The 21,061-nt window shown below is 46.6% G+C and overlaps 1 protein-coding gene across 1 annotated transcript in view; it reads right to left on the reverse strand.

Annotated features, from left to right (window-relative positions):
* LOC124607337 (low-density lipoprotein receptor-related protein 2) overlaps positions 1 to 19,078 on the reverse strand; it is a 218,604-nt gene extending 199,526 nt beyond the window's left edge. The window contains exon 1 of the mRNA XM_047139640.1: positions 18,966 to 19,078. Coding sequence (XP_046995596.1) covers positions 18,966 to 19,062 — 97 coding nt within the window. The 5' untranslated portion in view covers positions 19,063 to 19,078. The remainder of the gene's footprint in view (positions 1 to 18,965) is intronic.
* Between the last annotated feature and the right edge of the window lie 1,983 nt (positions 19,079 to 21,061).

A 21,061-nucleotide genomic window follows, 5' to 3' on the forward strand; every position in this document is an offset into this window, starting at 1 on the left:
GTCTCGCTTATAACATGCCCATTCTGTCTGATTAAAATATCAGTTCTTGTTGAATTGTGAGTTAGAAACTGTAAAAACTGAGTCTTACTGTGATTTAGCATCAAATTATTTTCCACAAGCCACGAACTTATTTCATGAACTACATTATTTGATAATATTTCAATATTACACACAAGATCCTTCACTACCAAGCTGGTGTCATCAGCAAACAGAAATATTTTTGAATCGCCTGTAATATAGAAGGCATATCATTTATATGAATAAGAAACAGCAGTGGCCCCAGCACCGGAATTACGCGTGCTTATTCGATAGAGGTGTCGCAAATTAGTCTAGAGTGCAATTCGTTTTGCCGATATGCATCGACAGGTACATTAATACATGAAGGATAACCCGTACTGTATGTGGCAGCCCCTGAGCTGCACTGACTCCCACCGCCGTACAGCAGCGCTACGCGTTCGCTCCTGGAGTACTCGTTATTCTTCGTGTTTTAATGTCCCTGTTAATACATCTCGATAAAACGAACATCGCACGAGACTAACGTAAGATATTTCATACAATAGGCACTTAAAATTTCCTGTTAAAAAGAATTTTGTTCGTAACGTGAAACAAACCGGCACTTTTCCTCGTTCAAATGGTTCAAATGGCTCTGAGCACTACGTGACGAGGTCATCAGTCCCCTAGAACTGAGAACTACTTAAACCTAACTAACCTACGGCCATCACACACACCCATGCCCGAGGCAGGATTCGAACCTACGACCGTAGCAGTCGCGCGGTTCCACACTGAAGCGCCTAAAACCGCTCGGTCACAGCGGCCGGCTTTCCCTCGTCACTGGGTGTCGCATGAAAGACGTGATGAGCAGCATTAGTTTGGGGTGACCCCAGCTACACACCACAAAAATAAAATTGCAAATGTCAGAGAAAATGTGCCTGACGACTCTTGGGAGGGACACCCTATGTATCTCACTAGAAATGACCAGAATACGGAAATGTCAGTATCACCATGTAGTGAGAGTGTCACTAAGGATTAGATGAAATATGGCGCGAAACATGTGTAGCTACTTTCAGTTGCTGGCAGGTTTCTTGCTTGCTAATGGCATTAGCTGTATATTGAGGTGTGTTACTAAAAACATGTACACTACTGGCCATTAAAATTGCTACAGCAAGAAGAAATGCAGATGATAAACGGGTATTCATTGGACAGATATTTTATACTAGAACTGACATGTGATTACATTTTCACGCAATTTGGGTGCATAGATCCTGAGAAAACAGAACCCAGAACAACCACAGTTGGCCGTGATAACGGCCTTGATACGCCTGGGCATTGAGGCAAACAGAGCTTGGATGGCGTGTACAGGTACAGCTGCCCATGCAGCTTCAACACGATACCACAGTGCATCACGGGTAGTGATTGGCTTATTGTGACGAGCCAGTTGCTCGGCCACCATTGACCAGACGTTTTCAGTTGGTGAGAGATCTGGAGAATGTGCTCGCCAGGGCAGCAGTCGAACATTTTCTGTATCCAGAAAGGCCCGTACAGGAACTGCAACATGCGGTCGTGCATTATCCTGCTGAAATGTAGGGTTTCGTAGAACCACGGGTAGAACCACGGGTCGTAACACATCTGAAATGTAACGTCGACTGTTCAAAGTGCCGTCAATGCGAACAAGAGGTGGCCGAGACGTGTAACCAATGGCACCCCATTCCATCACGCCACGTGACACGCCAGTGTGGCGATGACGAATAGACGCTTACACGGATGTGAGCATCGTGATGCTGTAAACAGAACCTGGATTCATCCGAAAAAATGACGTTTTGCCATTCGTGCACCCAGGTTCGTCGTCGAGTACACCATCGCAGGCGCTCCTGTCTGTGGTGGAGCCTCGAGGGTAACCAGAGCCATGGTCTCGTAGCTGATAGTCCATGCTGCTGCAAACGTCGTCGAACTGTTCGTGCAGATGGTTGTCGTCTTGCAAACGTCCCCATCTGTTGACTCAGGTATCGAGACGTGGCTGCACGATCCGTTGCAGCCATGCGGATAAGATGCCTGTCATCTCGACTGCTAGTGATACGAGGACGTTGGGATCCAGCACGGCGTTCCGTATTACCCTCCTGAACCCACCGATTCCATATTCTGCTAACAGTCATTGGATCTCGACCAACGCGAGCAGCAATGTCGCGATACGATAAACCGCAATCGCGATAGGCTGCAATCCGACCTTTATCAAAGTCGGAAACGTGATGGTGCGCATTTCTCCTCCTTACAAGAGGCATCGCAACAACGTTTCACCAGGCAACGCCGGTCAACTGCTGTTTGTGTATGAGAAATCGTTTGGAAACTTTCCTCATGTCAGCACGCTGTAGGTGTCGCCACCGGCGCCAACCTTTTGTGAATGCTCTGAAAAGCTAATCATTTGCATATCACAGCATCTTCTTCCTGTCGGTTAAATTCGCGTTTGTAGCACGTCATCTTCGTGGTGTAGCAATTTTAATGGCCAGTAGTGTATTATGATACCTAATTGAAGAATACAAAAAAAAAAAATCTGTTGGACCCTCCGGCAGTAGAGAATTTGTGGTAACGGGTTCACAGTCTTCTCCCGTATGGAAATCGTGAGTCGGGACTGCTATGAGGTGTAAGTTAGGTTAAATTTTAGAAAAAAAAAATCGTAGGGATAGCTGGGATACTTAGCCCGTCGGTCTCGCAGTGTGAGAACTACCTGTGCACCTACGAAACTAACTACTGCGCACCCACGGGACTAAGTAGCACCCAGTCCAATAACGTGGCGTCCGCAGCTCGTGGTCGTGCGGTAGCGTACTCGCTTCCCGCGCCCGGGTTCCCGGGTTCGATTCCCAGCGGGGCCAGGGATTTTCTCTACCTCGTGATGACTGGGTGTTGTGTGATGTCCTTAGGTTAGTTAGGCTTAAGTAGTTCTAAGTTCTAGGGGACTGATGACCATAGATGTTAAGTCCCGTAGTGCTCAGAGCCAATAACGTGGCGGGTCTTTCTGCGCAGCTACGTAGAAGATTTCGGCACTGTCCAGAAGGCAAGAGCTAATCCGTATACCGTTACCGGCTAGACAGGAGTCTGCGCCGAGGTTTAGGAGCGGGAACAACTTCTGGCGCATTCGGCCGGTGCAGAAGAGCGCGGGCGCAATCAATTAATTATCCCGGCCAGCTGCCGTCCCCAGCCAGAAGCCACCAGCAAAGTAGACGCGAACTCGCGCAGCAGCAGCGAGCGTTCCGCTCAACCCCCTACTCTCGCCCGCCCGAACATCCCGACGTGATTTATAAGGCAGACGATTCAATTTATTTTGTCTTCTCGGGGGCGAAGCGGAAAACTTAATTTCTCTGGCGCCCCGCTCCGAAAGAGTGATGTCCTGTCGTATTACATGCGACTGAAATTGCATCCCGCGCGAGGTAAAAATAATTAATCCGTTACGGCGGTGCAGTTTTAATGAGTTTCTTGTTGCGAAGGTGTGTGAGGTTAATCTGCAATACGGTCAGCGGATGTAGAGGGAGAGGAACGGGCAATGACCAGAGTAAAAAAAAAAAAAAAAGAAGAAGTCTACCGGTGACAAAAAAAATCGCCAAGAGACAGTTTCAGATAAATTTCTAAGCCATACATCAGACTGAATTGTAAAAGGGGAGGGGGCGAGGAAACAGTTACCGACGTTATTTTACAACTTGGTAAACACAAACTGGTTTACGACCAAGATCCTATTCAGCAGTTCAATTTATCTTTGCAGCTATCAAGCTTTCAAAGCCATTTAAACGAACTTCAGGAAAATAAATATTGGAGGCTTTCGATGAGAGTATGTAATACGCGCTGAAACAGGCTTCTTGCTAACGCAGTACGGCTGTTGTTGTTGTTGTTGTGGTCTTCAGTCCTGAGACTGGTTTGATGCAGCTCTCCGTGCTACTCCATCCTGTGCAAGCTTCTTCATCTCCCAGTACCTACTGCAGCCTACATCCTTCTGAATCTGCTTAGTGTATTCATCTCTTGGTCTCCCTCTACGATTTTTACCCTCCACGCTGCCCTCCAATACTAAATTGGTGATCCCTCGATGTCTCAGAATATGTCCTACCAACCGATCCCTTCTTCTAGTCAAGTTGTGCCACAAACTTCTATTCTCCCCAATCCTATTCAATACATCCTCATCAGTTATGTGATCTACCCATCTAATCTTCAGCATTCTTCTGTAGCACCAAATTTCGAAAGCTTCTATTCTCTTCTTGCCTAAACTATTTATCGTCCACGTTTCACTTCCATACATGGCTACACTCCATACAAATACTTTCAGAAACAACTTCGTGACATTTAAATCTATACTCGATGTTAACAAATTTTTATTCTTCAGAAACGCTTTCTTTCCCATTGCCAGTCTACTTTTTATATCCTCTCTACTTCGACCATCATCAGTTATTTTGCTCCCCAAATAGCAAAACTCCTTTACTACTTTAAGTTCAAATGGTTGAAATGGCTCTGAGCACTATGGGACTTAACATCTGTGGTCATTAGTCCCCTAGGACTTAGAACGACTTAAACCTAACTAACCTAAGGACATCACACACATCCATGACCGAGGCAGGATTCGAACCTGCGACCGGAGCGGTCACGCGGTTCCAGACTGAAGCGCCCAGACCGCACGGCCACACTGCCCGGCTACTACTTTAAGTGTCTCATTTCCTAATCTAATTCCCCCAGCATCACCCGACTTAATTCGATTACATTCCATTATCCTCGTTTTGCTTCTGTTGATGATCATCTTATACCCTCTTTTCAAGACACTGTCCATTGCGTTCAACTGCTCTTCCAAGTCCTTTGCCGTCTCTGACAGAATTACAATGTCATCGCGGACGGCTAAGCATTAATATTTCCATTACGGTTGTCCGCCATCGTAGCTGACTGGACAGCGCGCGGCCTCGTCATGCCGGCGAGACTCGGGTTCGATTCCCGGTTGGGTTCGAGATTTTCTCCCCTCAGGGACTGGTGTTTGTGTGGTCTTCATCTCAAATCATTTCATTCCCATCGACGAGCAAGTCGCCGAAGTGGCGTCATCTCAAAAGACTTGCACCGGACGATCGAGTGTAGCCGCCGGGAGGCCCTAGACACACGACATTTCATTTCATCACGGTTTACGTCCGTATCTCGAGCTAAAAAGTTTTTGTCCCAACGATATTTATGTGTAATGTAACACACTGATTTTTTTTCCTAGCTCATTATTCTTCAAGGTCAGAGAATGTTACTTTATTCACAGATTTATACAGTCATAAAATACAGTTTCTTAGTACAATGTCCGCAGCTCGTGGTCTTGCGTTAGCGTTCTCGCTTCCCGCGCACGGGATCCTGGGTTCGACTCCCGCCGGGGTCACGGATTCTCTCTGTCTCGTGATGACTGGGTGTTGTGTGTCTTTCGTCATCATTTCATCATCATTGACTCGCAAGTCGTCGAAGTGGCGTCAATTAAAAAGGACTTGCAATACGGCGGCCGAACTCCCCTGCAAGGGCCTCCCGGCCAACAATGCCGCACGATCATTTCATTTCATTTCTTGGTACACTGAAGTGGTATTGTAAGTAGGCTGTTTAGGTTTTCTTATTGGTAACGCCACGTAGCGCTCTGTATGAAAATCACTGGCTGTGCTGTGTGCAGTCTGTGGCTGGTTTGCATTGTTGTAATACTCGCCATTGTAGTGTTGGGCAGCGGCAGTAGGATGTGAACAGCGCGTAGCGTTGCGCAGTTGGAGGTGAGCCGCCAGCAGTGGTGGATGTGGGGAGAGAGATGGCGGAGTTTTGTAATTTGTCATGAACTGCTACATATATTATGACTATTAAGGTAAATACATTGTTTGTTCTTTATTAGTTCAAATGGTTCAAATGGCTCTGAGCACTATGGGACTCAACTGCTGTGGTCATAAGTCCCCTAGAACTTAGAACTACTTAAACCTAACTAACCTAAGGACAGCACACAACACCCAGCCATCACGAGGCAGAGAAAATCCCTGACCCCGCCGGGAATCGAACCCGGGAACCCGGGCGTGGGAAGCGAGAACGCTACCGCACGACCACGAGATGCGGGCTGTTCTTTATTAGTATCTTTCATTTGCTAACTATCCCTATCAGTAGTTAGTGCCTTCCGTAGTTTGAATCTTTTATTTAGCTGGCAGTAGTGGCGCTCGCTGTATTGCAGTAGTTCGAGTAATGAAGATTTTTGTGAGGTAAGTGATTTCTGGAAGGTATAGTTTAATGTTAGTCAGGGCCATTCTTTTGTAGGGATTTTTGAAAGTCAGATTGCGTTGCGCTAAAAATATTGTATGTCAGTTTAAGCACAGTCTTGTATAATTGTTCAAAGGGGACGTTTCAGTATGAGGGGCAGTCCAATGAAACTCGGACATCCGCCATAATGGGACCATGGAATGGTCCCACTCAAAAGTAAGACATTTATCTCTCTGGGAGACGAGACTACCAACTCCCGTTTCGCAGAACGCGGTAGTTCGCTGACGGATTCGCAACCGAAACCTACTCGTCCGACTGAAAATGACGCCCGCGCACGTCTTTCTACGGGGTCGTTAAAGGCGTGAAAATCACACGGTGAAAAAATCCGGACTGTACGTAGGATGCGGCTGTTTTCCAACCGAATCGCTCAGGCGTAGGATTCGTCCGATTAGCAGTGTGGGGGCAGGCGTTCTAGTGCGAGACGGTGACTCCGACCGACAGCATTCCGACAGCCCTAGGGCAAACGGCAAACCCAAGAGTGGAAAACATCCTGCCATCTCCCCCGCCAAGCTGTTCACGCAAGTTCCGACAAGGTCGCGATGACCTTCTTCGAATCCATTTGGGGGGGGGGGGAGGGAAGGGGGGCGGCTATCAGCGTTACAGCCAACCCACTCTTCAGCCAACTGACAAAAAATGTAATTAGATGAAAAAGAAACAAATACGGGAGAAGCAAATAGGGTATCCGCTCCAGGTTCACATAAGAGAACATGGTCGGTATTAAGTAAAATAAAGTTTTTTTTTTCTACACCAGCAGCCAGCGTACTTTAAAGCTTAATGAATTTAGCACCAAACTGACCAACACTTATATGATACTAAGAGAAATCTGGGTTTGAATGCGTTGTAACGTGTAATGCGTCTTGTATCTCACAACGTGGCTCCACTGGTACGCCGGCCAGAGTGGCCGAGCGGTTCTAGGCGCTACAGTCTGGAACCGCGCGACCGCTACGGTCGCAGGTTTGAATCCTGCCTCGGACATGAATGTGTGTGATGTCCTTAGCTTAGTTAGGTTTAAGTAGTTCTAAGTTCTAGGGGACCGATGACCTCAGAAGTTAGGATGTTGTCTACTCCGGGGGCCTTGTTTCGACTCAGGTCTTTCAGTGCTCTGTCAAACTCTTCACGCAGTATCGTATCTCCCATTTCATCTTCATCTACATCCTCTTCCATTTCCATAATATTGTCCTCAAGTATATCGCCCTTGTATAGACCCTCTATATACTCTTTCCACCTTTCTGCTTTCACTTCACGGTCGCAGGTTCGAAGCCTGCCTCGGGCATAGATGTGTGTGGTGCTCTTAGGTTAGTTTGGTTTAAGTAGTTCTAAGTTCTAGGGGACTTATCACCTCAGATGTTGAGTCCCACTGTGCTCAGAGCCATTTTTGAACCAGACGAGAGGGCCGCAGGGTTGCGGCTGTGCTCCCTGGGGAATAATGCAGCACATCGCGGACTCCTGTGTAAACAGCCGCGGTCCTCTCGAAAGAGCAGGGGAACAGGAGAAAAAGCAAGCCAACACGGTCAATAAATAAGTGGCGCCAGCAGTCGATGCCGTTGCAGCAGCCCTGCACCGAACAGTACGCTTTCTTTTGAAACATACTGGCGTGCAAAATTTAAATACGAAAGTAACTTCCGCATGGCGTGTCGCTGCAGAGTAACATAGCTCGGTAAAACTTGTACCATATACGGAGAAAGAACTGCTACACTATAGTACGAAACCTAACTAAAAGAAATACACAATGAGACGAGGAGAAATGACACTTTTATCCATAGACAATAATTGCACTGAAGTCGCCGCGATTTATGATGGTCCCCTGGACATTACAAAAGGTGGGACATGGTTCTTCAAAAATGTTCAAATGTGCGTGAAATCTCGTGGGACTTAAGTGCTAAGGTCATCAGTCCCTAAGCTTACACACTACTTAACCTAAATTATCCTAAGGACAAACACACACACGCATGCCCGAGGGAGGACTCGAACCTCCGCCGAGACCAGCCGCACAGTCCATGACTGTAGCGCCCCAGACCGCTCGGCTAATCCCGCGCGACATGGTTCTTAATTCGGTGTGTGACCAGCAGGGACGGCGATCCTTGCACTACCACGATCGGGTTCGATAATGGTGGACGTACCCGCATGTGCTAAGAGCCGGGAAAAGCGTGACGCTTGTCGCACAGGATCATTTTGGTGGACTACTGACCTCCGAATGGTCAACAGGATCTTCCGCTCTGGCCGTTAAAGTACACTGCTGGCCATTAAAATTGCTACAGCAAGAAAAAATCCAGATGATAAACGGGTATTCATTGGACAAATATATTATACTAGAACTAAGATGTGATTACATTTTCACGCAATTTGGGTGCATACGTCCTGAGAAATCAATACCCAGAAGAACCACCTCTGGCCGTAATAATGGCCGTGCTACACCTGGACATTGAGTCAAACAGAGCTTGGATGGCGTGTACAAGTTCAGCTGCCCATGCAGCTTCAACACGATACCACAATTCATCAACAGTAGTGACTGACGTATTGTGACGAGCCAGTTGCTCGGCCACCATTGACCAGACGTTTTCAATTGGTGAGAGGTCTGCAGAATGTGCAGGCCAGGGCAGCAGTCGAACATTTTCCGTATCCAGAAAGGCTCGTACAGGACCTGCAACATGCGGTCGTGCATTATCCTGCTGAAATGTAGGGTTTCGCAGGGATCGAATGAAGGGTAGAGCCACGGGTCGTAACACATCTGAAATGTAGCGTCCACTGTTGAAACTGCCGTCAATGAGAACAAGAGGTGACCGAGACGTGTAACCAGTGGCACCCCATACCATCACGCCGGGTGATAACGCCAGTATGGCGATGACGAATACACGCTTCCAATGTGCGTTAACCGCGATGTCGCCAAACACGGATGCGACCATCATGATGCTGTAAACAGAACCTGGATTGATCCGAAAAATCCCGACGGAGGTTCGAGTCCTTCCTCGGGCATGGGTGTATGTGTTTGTCCTTCGGTTAATTTAGGTTAAGTAGTGTGTAAGCTTGGGGACTGATGACCTTAGCAGTTAAGTCCCATAAGATTTCACACACATTTGAACATTTTGATCCCAAAAAACGACGTTTTGGCATTCGTGCACCCAGGTTCGTCGTCGAATACACCGTCGCAGGCGCTCCTGTCTGTGATGCAGCGTCAAGGGTAACCGCAGCCACGGTCTCCGAGCTGATAGTCCGTGCTGCTGCAACGTCGTCGAACTGTTCGTGCAGATGGTTCTTGTCTTGCAAACGTCCCCATGTGTTGACTCAGTGATCGAGACGTGGCTGTACGATCCGTTACAGCCATGCGGATAAGATGCCTGTCATCTCGACTGCTAGTGATACGAGGCCGTTGGGATCCAGCACGGCGTTCCCTATTACCCTCCTGAACCCGACGATTCCATATTCTGCTAACAGTCATTGGATTTCGACAACGCGAGCAGCAATGTCGCGATACGATAAACTGCAATCGCGATAGGCTACAATCCGACCTTTATCAAAGTCGGAAACGTGATTGCCATTCGTGCATCCAGGTTCGTCGTCGAGTACACCATCGCAGGCGCTCCTATCTATGATGCAGCGTCAAGGGTAACCGCAGCCATGGTCTCCGAGCTGATAGTCCATGCTGCTGCAAACGTCGTTTCTTCTCCTTACACGAGGCATCACAACTACGTTTCACCAGGCAACGCCGGTCAACTGCTGTTTGTGTATGAGAAATCGGTTGGAATCTTTCCTCATGTCAGCACGCTGTAGGTGTCGCCACCGGCGCCAACCTTATGTGAATACTCTGAAAAGCTAATCTTTTGCATATCATAGCATCTTCTACCTGTCGGTTACATTTCGCGTCTGTAGCACGTCATCTTCGTGGTGTAGCAATTTTAATGGCCAGTAGTGTAAAAGAAATACACAATGAGGCGAGGAGAAATGAGACTTTTATCCAAAGACAATAATTACGCTGAAGTCGCCGCGATTTATGATGGTCCCCTGGACATTACAAAAGGCGGGACTTGGTCCTTAATAGGGTGTGTGATCAGCAGGGACGGCGATTCTTGCACTGCCACGATCACATTCGATAATGCTGGACCTACCTCCATGTGGTAAGAGCCGGGAAAAGCGTGATGCAGTCGGAAACATTGTCAAACAGGATCATTTTGGTGGGCTACCTGTTACGGTGTGGGCCGGCGTTATGTTGCCTGGGTATACTGACCTCCGAATGCTGAACGGAATCTTCCACACAGTCCGTTAAAATACTTTTATTAAAGTGTCGCGACGGGTTTCCCATCAGTGGTGATGCGTCTGCAGGTGATAAGTTTCTGTCGCGCGACCGCAACGGTCGCAGGTTCGAATCCTGCCTCGGGCGTGGATGCGTGTGTTGTCCTTAGTGTAGTTAGGTTTAAGTAGTTCTAAGTTCTAGGGGACTTATGAGCTCAGTAGTTGAGTCCCATAGTGCTCAGAGCCATTTGAACCATTTGATAAGTTTCTTTATTTCCGTTTCACAAACAGTCGTGGGGCTGCAGTGTAAACGCTACGAGTCAATTCCCACCGCTTATCGTCAAGGTTAAGGAGAGTGGCATGTCAGACGGGCCGACTTGGAGCGGGAGAGGCACCACACGACATTTTAATTTCCACTGTCTATTCTTTTACAAATAAATTCATACAACTTTGTCAGCATGACTAGTAAGGATTCACGATTCACACTCATAGCAGTGGAAGTTGAAAAACGTAAAAAAAATTAATTTTTTTTACATGTGAAATTTCATCATTTTTACAATTACTATTGCCTGCATTTTTTGCTATAGGTACACTTTTCATCATAAGTTAATGAGATTCTTCGATGAATTTTGCACAGCATACAAACCATACTTACAGTTTTATGAAACTCTAGAATTTTCCTGATCTATTAAAAATGTGATAAAAATTTAGATAATTAACTATAAAATTTGAGTTTTTTCTAAACATGATATTTAAAATGCAACAGCTCATTCATTTTTTCATAAATTAAATACATTCTAGAGTGTCACAGTAGGTGTAAAGACGCTGAGACGGCGGAAGAGGAGCAGGAAGCGAACCGTTACGGAAGCGCACGGCGTGACGTCGAGAGGGAGGGGGAGAGGGAGAGAGGGAGAGAGAGAGAGAGAGAGAGAGAGAGCCCGTGCAACAGGTCTGGCCGGCTGTCGGTTCATTGGCCGCTGCTGCGGCGTCGCCCACCTGGCCGACGCGAGCAGAGAGCAGCTAGCTGGCTAGCTGTTAGCTGCACTCCGCCCGTTACATTCCTCCCTCAGCTGTTTCCTGCTTCTGCTTTCAGTCCACTGTGCTCCCTACCTCCAATGACCTCGCCCAACCCAAGCCACTGATGGAGAGCTCATAATGGACCGAAAAAATCCCTTTTCTGCTGATGTCTCCCACTTCGAAAATACACCAGATAATAATTCTGAAAACAAGACGTTGTCAACCGACCTGAGTAAAAACACTAAGAGATTTTGGTCGTATGTAAAATCAGGAAGTGGTTCAAAATCACCTATTCATTCTCTCAGCGACCACTCCGGCACCGAGACGCAGGATAACAGAGTGAAGGCCGAAATACTGAATTCGGTCTTCCGAAGTTGTTTCACCGCGGAAGACCGTAACATTGTCCTTCCTTTCAATCGTCGTGCGAAAGTCGAAACTGGCAGATATTGAGATTGTTTTGTTGGCAGAAGAGCCAACACCGCGTTACGAGAGGAGGCCGAAATGCAGGCTGGCGTGAGGAGGGAAGAACTATACTGACGTGAGGTCTGGAACATGACAAGGAATTAGAATTCAGAAAGCGGAGGTAATTACTTTGATAATTAACTTTAATCCATTAATGATGAAAGTCGCTCTTGACGGTACATGAGTCACAATATTATTTGTTCAGAAGACATAGTAACTGAATATGGCGCCTTGCTAGGTCGTAGCAAATGGCGTAGCTGAAGGCTATGCTAAACTGTCGTCTCTGCAAATGAGAGCGTCTGTAGTCAGTGAACCATCGCTAGCAAAGTCGGCTGTACAACTGGGGCGAGTGCTAGGAAGTCTCTCTAGACCTGCCGTGTGGCGGCGCTCGGTCTGCAATCACTGATAGTGGCGACACGCGGGTCCGACGTATACTAACGGACCGCGGCCGCTTTAAAGGCTACCACCTAGCAAGTGTGGTGTCTGGCGGTGACACCACAGAGATAACCGATCGCGAAATTGAAAAGCAGCTACAATCGCTTAGTAGTGGAAAGGCGTCAGGACCAGATGACATACCTATATGAGTATTTAAAAATTATGCGAAAAAACTTGCACCCCTTCTAGCAGTAATTTATCGTAGATCGCTTGAGCAACTGAAGATACCTAACGACTGAAAAAAAAACCGCGGGTCATTCCCGTTTTTAGGAAGGGCCGTAAGACGGCCACATCCGCACAATTACAGACCTACACCGTTCACGTCAACCTGTTGTAGAAATGTGGTATATGTTTTATGCTCAAGAATTGTGACGTTTTGGAAAATGAACATCTCGCCTATAAAAGTTAACACGGATTCCGCAAACGGAGATCCTGCGAAACTCGGCTCGCTCAGTTCCTCCACGAGATCCACAGAGCAATGGACAACGGCGTTCAGGTTGATGCCCCGTACCTTGATATCAGTAGGCCATTTGACACGGTCCCGCATTGCCGCTTAATGAAAAAAATACGAGCTTACGGAGTATCGGAGCAGACTCGCGACTGGATTCAAGACTTTCTTGCAGACAGAACTTAGCATGTCGCTCTTAACGGAACTAAATCGACAGATGTACGAGGTGCATTCAAGTTCTAAGGCCTCCGATTTTTTTTCTAATTAACTACTCACCCGAAATTGATGAAACTGGCGTTACTTCTCGACGTAATCGCCCTGCAGACGTACACATTTTTCACAACGCTGACGCCATGATTCCATGGCAGCAGCGAAGGCTTCTTTAGGAGTCTGTTTTGTCCACTGGAAAATCACTGAAGCAATAGCAGCACGGCTAGTGAATGTGCGGCCACGGAGAGTGTCTTTCATTGTTCGAAAAAGCCTAAAGTCACTAGGAGCCAGGTCAGGTGAGTAGGGAGCATGAGGAATCACTTCAAAGTTGTTATCACGAAGAAACTGTTGCGTAACGTTAGCTCGATGTGCGGGTGCGTTGTCTCGGTGAAACAGCACACGCACAGCCCTTCCCGGACGTTTCTGTTGCAGTGCAGGAAGGAATTTGTTCTTCAAAACATTTTCATAGGATGCACCTGTTACCGTAGTGCCCTTTGGAACGCAATGGGTAAGGATTACGCCCTCGCTGTCCCAGAACATGGACACCATCATTTTTTCAGCACTGGCGGTTACCCGAATTTTTTTGGTGGTGGTGAATCTGTGTGCTTCCATCGAGCTGATTGGGCGCTTTGTTTCTGGATTGAAAAATGGCATCCACGTCTCATCCATTGTCACAACCGACGAAAAGAAAGTCCCATTCGTGCTGTCGTTGCGCGTCAACATTGCTCGGCAACATGCCACACGATCAGCCGTATGGTCGTCCATCAGCATTCATAGCACCCACCTGGATGACACTTTTCGCATTTTCAGGTCATCATGCAGGATTGTGTGCACAGAACCCACAGAAATGCCAACTCTGGAGGCGATCTGTTCAACAGTCATTTGGCGATCCCCCAAAACAATTCTCTCCACTTTCTCGATCGTGTCGTCAGACCGGCTTGTGCGAGCCCGAGGTTGTTTCGGTTTGTTGTCACACGATGTTCTGCCTTCATTAAACTGTCACACCCACGAACGCACTTTCGACACATCCATAACTCCATCACCACATGTCTCCTTCAACTGTCGATGAATTTCATTTGGTTTCACACCACACAAATTCAGAAAACGAATTATTACACGCTGTTCAAGTAAGGAAAACGTCGCCATTTTAAGTATTTAAAACAGTTCTCATTCTCGCCGCTGGCGGAGAAATTCCATCTGCCGTACAGTGCTGCCATCTCTGGGACGTTTTGACATTGAACGCGGCCTCATTTTAAAACAATGCACATGGTTCTATCTCTTTCCAGTCCAGAGAAAAAAAATCGGAGGCCTTAGAACTCGAATGCACCTCGTAAAGGTAATATCCGGAGTACCACAGGGAAGTGTGATAGGACCGTTGCTGTTCTCAATATAGATACAGTGATTACAAAACGTATTCGTCTAGTTGTAATTAAAAAAAAAACTAAGTGTCACATAAAAGGAATGGGAACATAAAATGTGAACATCCAGTCGTATGCAACGAACCTTGGTTAGTCATTTTTATTGATGGACAAGGAAATAAATACATCCATAGCGATAACAAATTTGACAAAATGGAGAATTTATTCAACGACTACTTCAAAAAGTATTTGTCCACTCGTTGAATTTACAATCTGAAAATATGATTTCAATTACAAAAATTATTGTTTAGTAGGGTTTCCCTTTGCAGCTATTACTGCTTTTAGTCGTCTGGGCATCGACTTGACCAATTTTGCCGTCATAGAGGCTGGAATTTTGTTCCACTGGTCTCGAAACGCTTCTTTTAGGTCTCTTTCCAAAGGTGTTCAATAGGATTAACATCTGGGCTCTGAGGAGGGGTGTTAAGTTGTTTTGGGGTATTGTACAGGAGTAACAGCCTTGTATTTATAGCCGTATGCTTTCGGTCGTTATCTTGTTGAAAAATCTAATTTCCTTGCAGACCTAATTTTTCGGCGCTAAGATTCATATTGTCCTTTAAAATGTTGATACACATATGATGATCCAAATGGTTCAAATGACTCTGAGCACTATGGGACTTAACATCTGAGGTCGTCAGTCCCCTAGAACTTAGAACTACGTAAACCTAACACACTTAAGAGCATCACATACACCCATGCCCGAGGCAGGGTTCGAACCTGCGACCGTAGCAGCAGCGCGGTTCCGGACTGAAGCGCCTAGAACCGCTCGGCCACGGTGCCCGGCTATGATGATCTATTGTACCTTCTGTGAAATGTAGTTTTCCAACACCTGCAGCACTCATACAGCCCCACACCAACAGGGAGCCACCACTGTGTTTAACTAGTGGCACAAGATTGCCTGGCAACATCTCCGCATTCTTCTTACGCCACGCCATTCGCCTGCCATCCGACCCGAATACGTTATATTTGCTCTCATCAGAAAATATTACTCTATTCCAGAAGTCTTCCTTTTTGAATCTATGTTCCATCGAAAAATGAAGACGTTTCTTTAGATTCTGTTTACTAACCCAAAATTTCTTGAGCACTACCCGACCGTAATACCCGTATGTTTTGAAGGTATTTCTGATTGTGTTGGCACATACCTTCTTTACCCAAGACTTTGTAACTCCCCAATCAACTTAGGAGCGCTGATTTTAGGTTTTTTTTATTTTTTTTATTTTTTTTTTTAACCCATAGAACAGGTAGGCTGGCAGCAGCACAATACGCCGCTCTTCAGCCGAAGACAGTACAATGATATAAACAGAGAAGACACATGGGTTCGAACAAAACGGCGGGAAAAAACAGTAGACACACGAACATAAAAAACATGAAGCCGTTCACACTCGATGACAATCCACACTATGAACTGTTGACACGAAGCACAAACACTGAAGATGACGATGGCACTGGTGAACGATAGAGTGTGACGGTGAACACTGAACACTAAACACGACAACACACACGAGACACTGATGGCGGTGATCTCCGGCGCGCGAATGTCCACGTAGCGTGTGCAAGTCCGGGGACCTGCCAAGAGGAGAACAGGGGTGAGGTGGGGGAGAGGGGAGAACAAGGATGCCAATGGCTGAGGAGATGGGGGCAGGAGAAGAGGGACAGGGGAGGGGAAGCCTGGGGGAGGAGGGGGGAGAAATGGAGGAGGGAGGGAGGAGGGAGAGAAGGGGGGAGGGTGCCCAAAGGAGCAAACACAGGACGAGGGAGGGAGGATCAAAGTTGGTAGGAGGGGTAGATGGAGGGGAGGAGGGCATCATCAGGGAGGGGGAGCTGGCGGAAGCCACCTTGGGAGAGGGTAAGGAGGGTGGAGAGATGGAGACCGGGTGGGACGTGGGAATACAGGCGCGGCAGCGGGAGGGGATGGGCGAGACAAGCGGGTGAGGGGGATCGAGTTTGCGGGAAGAGTACAGGATCCGCATCCTTTCAAGGAAAAGGAGGAGGTGGGGGAAGGGGATGAGATCGTACAGGATCCGCGTGGGGGAGGGGAGACGGATGCGATAGGCAAGGCGGAGAGCATGGCGTTCAAGGATTTGGAGGGATTGATAAAAGGTAGGGGGGGGGGGGCAGAGATCCAAGCTGGATGGGCGTAACAAAAGATAGGGCGGATGAGGGATTTAGGTTTCTTCTTCATTTCCCTCATGATAAATCTCACGTCTGCATCAGTCAAAGTGTGAGGTCGTCCGGTACGTGATTGGTTCCTCAATGATTTTCTTACACAAAATAGAACTATTATCGACTGAACCGTCGATCTATGTCTACCGACTAGTTTAGCAATCTCGCAAGAAGATTTGCACTCATTATGTAAGTGCAGAATAAGTTTCCTTTCGATCAGCGTCGTCTCACTACCCTTACGGCCCATGGCGCTAATTGCACTCTATCGGCGCCGTTCGGAACCACAACAGGCGACAGACTGGGGCCGCGCACGGTTGACTTCAGTGAGTGCCGTGGGTCAGCGTTATAGTTTTATCACTGCGCACAGAATTTAGGCATGTTCAGATGGCGGAGGAATAGTTTATGAACAAGCTCTTGTATTACATTTTCTATTTTGTTAACCTTGCTGTCGATTTGGATGTATTTCTTCCCTTGCTTTTCAGCAAAAATGACTTACCGAGGTACCTCTTACATGACTTTATATTTTGTATACATTTCTTTTAATGTTACACAGGCTTTGTTTTCTAAAAGAATTGCAGCCAGACGAATACTTTTTGGACTCACTGTAAATGATCTAGTAGAAAGCGTCGGATGCTCTTTAAGGCTACTCGCGGATGATGCAGTTGCCTATACCAAAGCAGCAACGCCAGAAGATGTTAAAACAGGTGAAGCTTCATATTATTGCAATATTATTAAGTCAAAGTGGCATCGTTAAAAGATTTAAAAAATTACCTCGGCAACGTCGAAAAAATTTAATAATACAGGATGAGTCAAAAAGGACTTTACAACTTTGGAATGATGTAGACATTTACTGAGATAACTCGCCGAATCAGCAGATGTGTCATTTTGTAGTAAACAACCTCAAGTTTCACATAAAAGTGTCAAGCGTCATTTCGGTTCGACGTGACTAACACTTGTGATGTGACAAACATCTTTCTTTCCAACTCGTAGCAGCAGATCGGGCGTAACATGCGCAACGGCAGAGTGTACTAAATTGTTTGGTGGCTGTTGCAGAGTTCGTTTCATGAAACCAAAACACACAGACAGCACGCCCCGCACCAGAGAAAGTAGCCATTTTAACTGAGCACTACCCTGGCGCTCCCGGCGGCGGAATGGGGTACTGGCGCACTGACAACGGAACCTCCCCATCGCAGCCCCCTCAGATTTATTTATAAGCTGGCACAGTGGATAGCCTTTGAAAAACTGAACACAGATCACTCGAGAAAACAGGAAGAAGTTGTGTGTAACTATGAAAAAATAAGCAAAATATACAAACTGAGTAGTTCATGTGTAAGATAGGCAACATCAAGGACAATGTCAGCCCAGCAGCGCCGTGGTCCCGTGGTTAGCGTGAGCAGCTGCGGGGCGACAGGTCCGTGGTTCACGCCTTCCCTCGAGTGAAAAATTTAATTTTTCATTTTCAGTTTATGTCACAAACTCTTATGTTTTCATCACTTTTTTGGGAGTGATTATCACATCCACAAGGAAACCTAAACAGGGCAAGGTAGAAGAATCTTTTTACCCATTCACCAAGTGTACAAGTTAGGTGGGTCGACAACATATTCCTGTCATGTGACGCACATGCCGTCACCAGTGTCGTACAGAATATATCAGACGTGTTTTCCTGTGGAGGAATCGGTTGACCTATGACCTTGCGACCAAATGTTTTCGGTTCCCATTGGAGAGGCACGTCCTTTCGTCTACTAATCGCACGGTTATGCGGTGCGGTCGCAAAACACAGACACTAAACTTATTACAGTGAACAGAGACGTCGATGAACGAACGGACGGATCATAACTTTGCGAAAATGAAGAAAATAAATTTTTCGCTGGAGGGAAGACTTGAACCAAGGACCTCTTGTTCCGCAGCTGCTCACGCTAACCACGGGACCACGTCACCGCTCAGCTTACGCTGTCCTTGATGTTGCCTATCTTGCGCATGGACTACTCAGTTTGTATATTTTGCTTAGTTCGACACAACTTCTTCCTGTTTTCTCGATTGATCTGTGTCCAGTTTTTCAAGGCCTATCCACTGTGCCAACTTATAACTAAATCAGAGGGTGGTGCGACGGGGAGGTTCCCTTGTGAGTGAATCAAAGTTGAAGTTGTTTACTACAAAAGTTATCTCGATAGATTTCTATGTCATTCCAAAGTTGTCAAGTCCTTTTTGACGCACCCAGTACAGTGCAAACCAGGCCAAAGTGCCGGGAGAATCACGGGTGTGGTCAGCACTCCAGTTCACATCATCGGTGTTTGTCTTTAGGTGGGACTTACGGCAGGACTGGAACTCGTCGTCCCCCTTCTCGCAGTCCTTCTGGTAGTTGCAGACCCACAGCGAGGGGATGCACTTCCCTTCTGGACAGCGGAACATGCCTGGACCGCACTGCGTCGCTCCATCTGCAACACAACAGACAGGACAAGGTTGACCACTGCTCCTTCAATTTACCTGACAACTGTGATACCTGTATCCTCAACAGCGCCTTCAGCGACTCCCACACTGACTTCTTCAAGACAACAAAAAAAGGAAACTACGAATATTGCTTGTTGTTGTTGTTGTTGTTGTGGTCTTCAGTCCTGAGACTGGTTTGATGCATCTCTCCATGGTTGTAAGAGTAATCCATCGAACTACAGACCTATATCATTGACGTCGGTTTGCAGTAGCGTTTTGGAGCATATACTGTATTCAAACATTATGAATCTCCTCGAAGGGAACGATCTATTGATACGTAATCAGCATGGTTTCAGAAACCATCGTTCTTGTGCAACGCTCTTTATTCGCACGAAGTAATGGCCCTATCGACAGGGGATCTCAAGTTGATTCCGTATTTCTAAATTTCCGGAAAGCTTTTGATACCGTTCCTCACAAGCGACTTCTAATCAAGCTGCGGGCCTATGGCGTATCGTCTCAGTTGTGCGACTGGACTCGTGATTTCCTGTCAGGAAGGTCGCAGTTCGTAGTAATAGACGGCAAACCATCGAGTAAAACTTAAGTGATATCAGGTGTTCCCCAGGGAAGCGTCCTGGGACCTCTGCTGTTCCTGGCCTATATAAATGACCTGGGTGACAATCTGAGCAGTTCTCTTAGGTTGTTCGCAGATGATGCTGTAATTTACCGTCTAGCAAGCTCATCCGAAGACCAGTATCAGTTGCAAAGCGATTTAGAAAAGATTGCTGTATGGTGTGGCAGGTGGCAGTTGACGCTAAATAACGAAAAGTGTGAGGTGATCCACACGAGTTCCAAAAGAAATCCGTTCGAATGCGATTACTCGATAAATAGTACAATTCTCAAGGCTGTCAATTCAACTAAGTACCTGGGTGTAAAAATTACGAACAACTTCAGTTGGAAAGACCACATAGATAATGTTGTGGGGAAGGCGAGCCAAAGGTTGCGTTTCATTGGCAGGACACTTAGAAGATGCAACAAGTTCACTAAAGAGACAGCTTACACTACACTCGTTCGCCCTCTGTTAGAATATTGCTGCGCGGTGTAGGATCCTTACCAGGTGGGATTGACGGAGGACATCGAAAGGGTGCAAAAAAGGGCAGCTCGTTTTGTATTATCACGTAATAGGGGGGAGATCCGCGAGTTGGGATGGAAGTCATTAAAGCAAAGACGTTTTTCGTCGCGGCGAGATCTATTTACGAAATTTCAGTCACCAACTTTCTCTTCCGAATGCGAAAATATTTTGTTGAGCCCAATCTACATAGGTAGGAATGATCATCAAAATAAAATAAGAGAAACCAGAGCTCGAACAGAAAGGTTTAGGTGTTGGTTTTCCCCGCGCGCTGTTCGGGAGTGGAATGGTAGAGAGATAGTATGATTGTGGTTCGATGAACCCTCTGCCAAGCACTTAAATGTGAATTGCAGAGTAATGATGTAGATGTAGATGTAGAGTATCATCTACATGTAGACGTAGATCATACTCTATCCCGTGCAAGCTTCTTCATCTCCCAGTACCTACTGCAACCTACATCCTTCTGAATCTGCTTAGTGTATCTCTTGGTCTCCTATGATTTTTACCCTCCACGCTACCCTCCAATACTAAATTGATCATCCCTCGATGCCTCAGAACATGTCCTACCAACTCATCCCTTCTTCTAGTTAAGTTGTGCCACAAATTCCTCTTCTCCCCAATTCTATTCAATACCTCCTCATTAGTTATGTGATCTACCCATCTAATCTTCAGCATTCTTCTGTACGAATATTGCTTGTCAATTAAATTTCAACACAGACTTTTGCTTTCAGCGAGACTACAAATAATACCTATTTTAACTTCTCCACCAGGACCTAGCACAGGACAGTTTTGTCGAATTCCTAGATTGTCCTTTAGGTCAAATACTGATATGATTTAGTTCATTCTTTCCCGTTA

The sequence above is a fragment of the Schistocerca americana genome, chromosome 3 (assembly GCF_021461395.2).
Source record: "Schistocerca americana isolate TAMUIC-IGC-003095 chromosome 3, iqSchAmer2.1, whole genome shotgun sequence".
In the NCBI taxonomy this organism is placed as follows: Eukaryota; Metazoa; Arthropoda; class Insecta; order Orthoptera; family Acrididae; genus Schistocerca; species Schistocerca americana.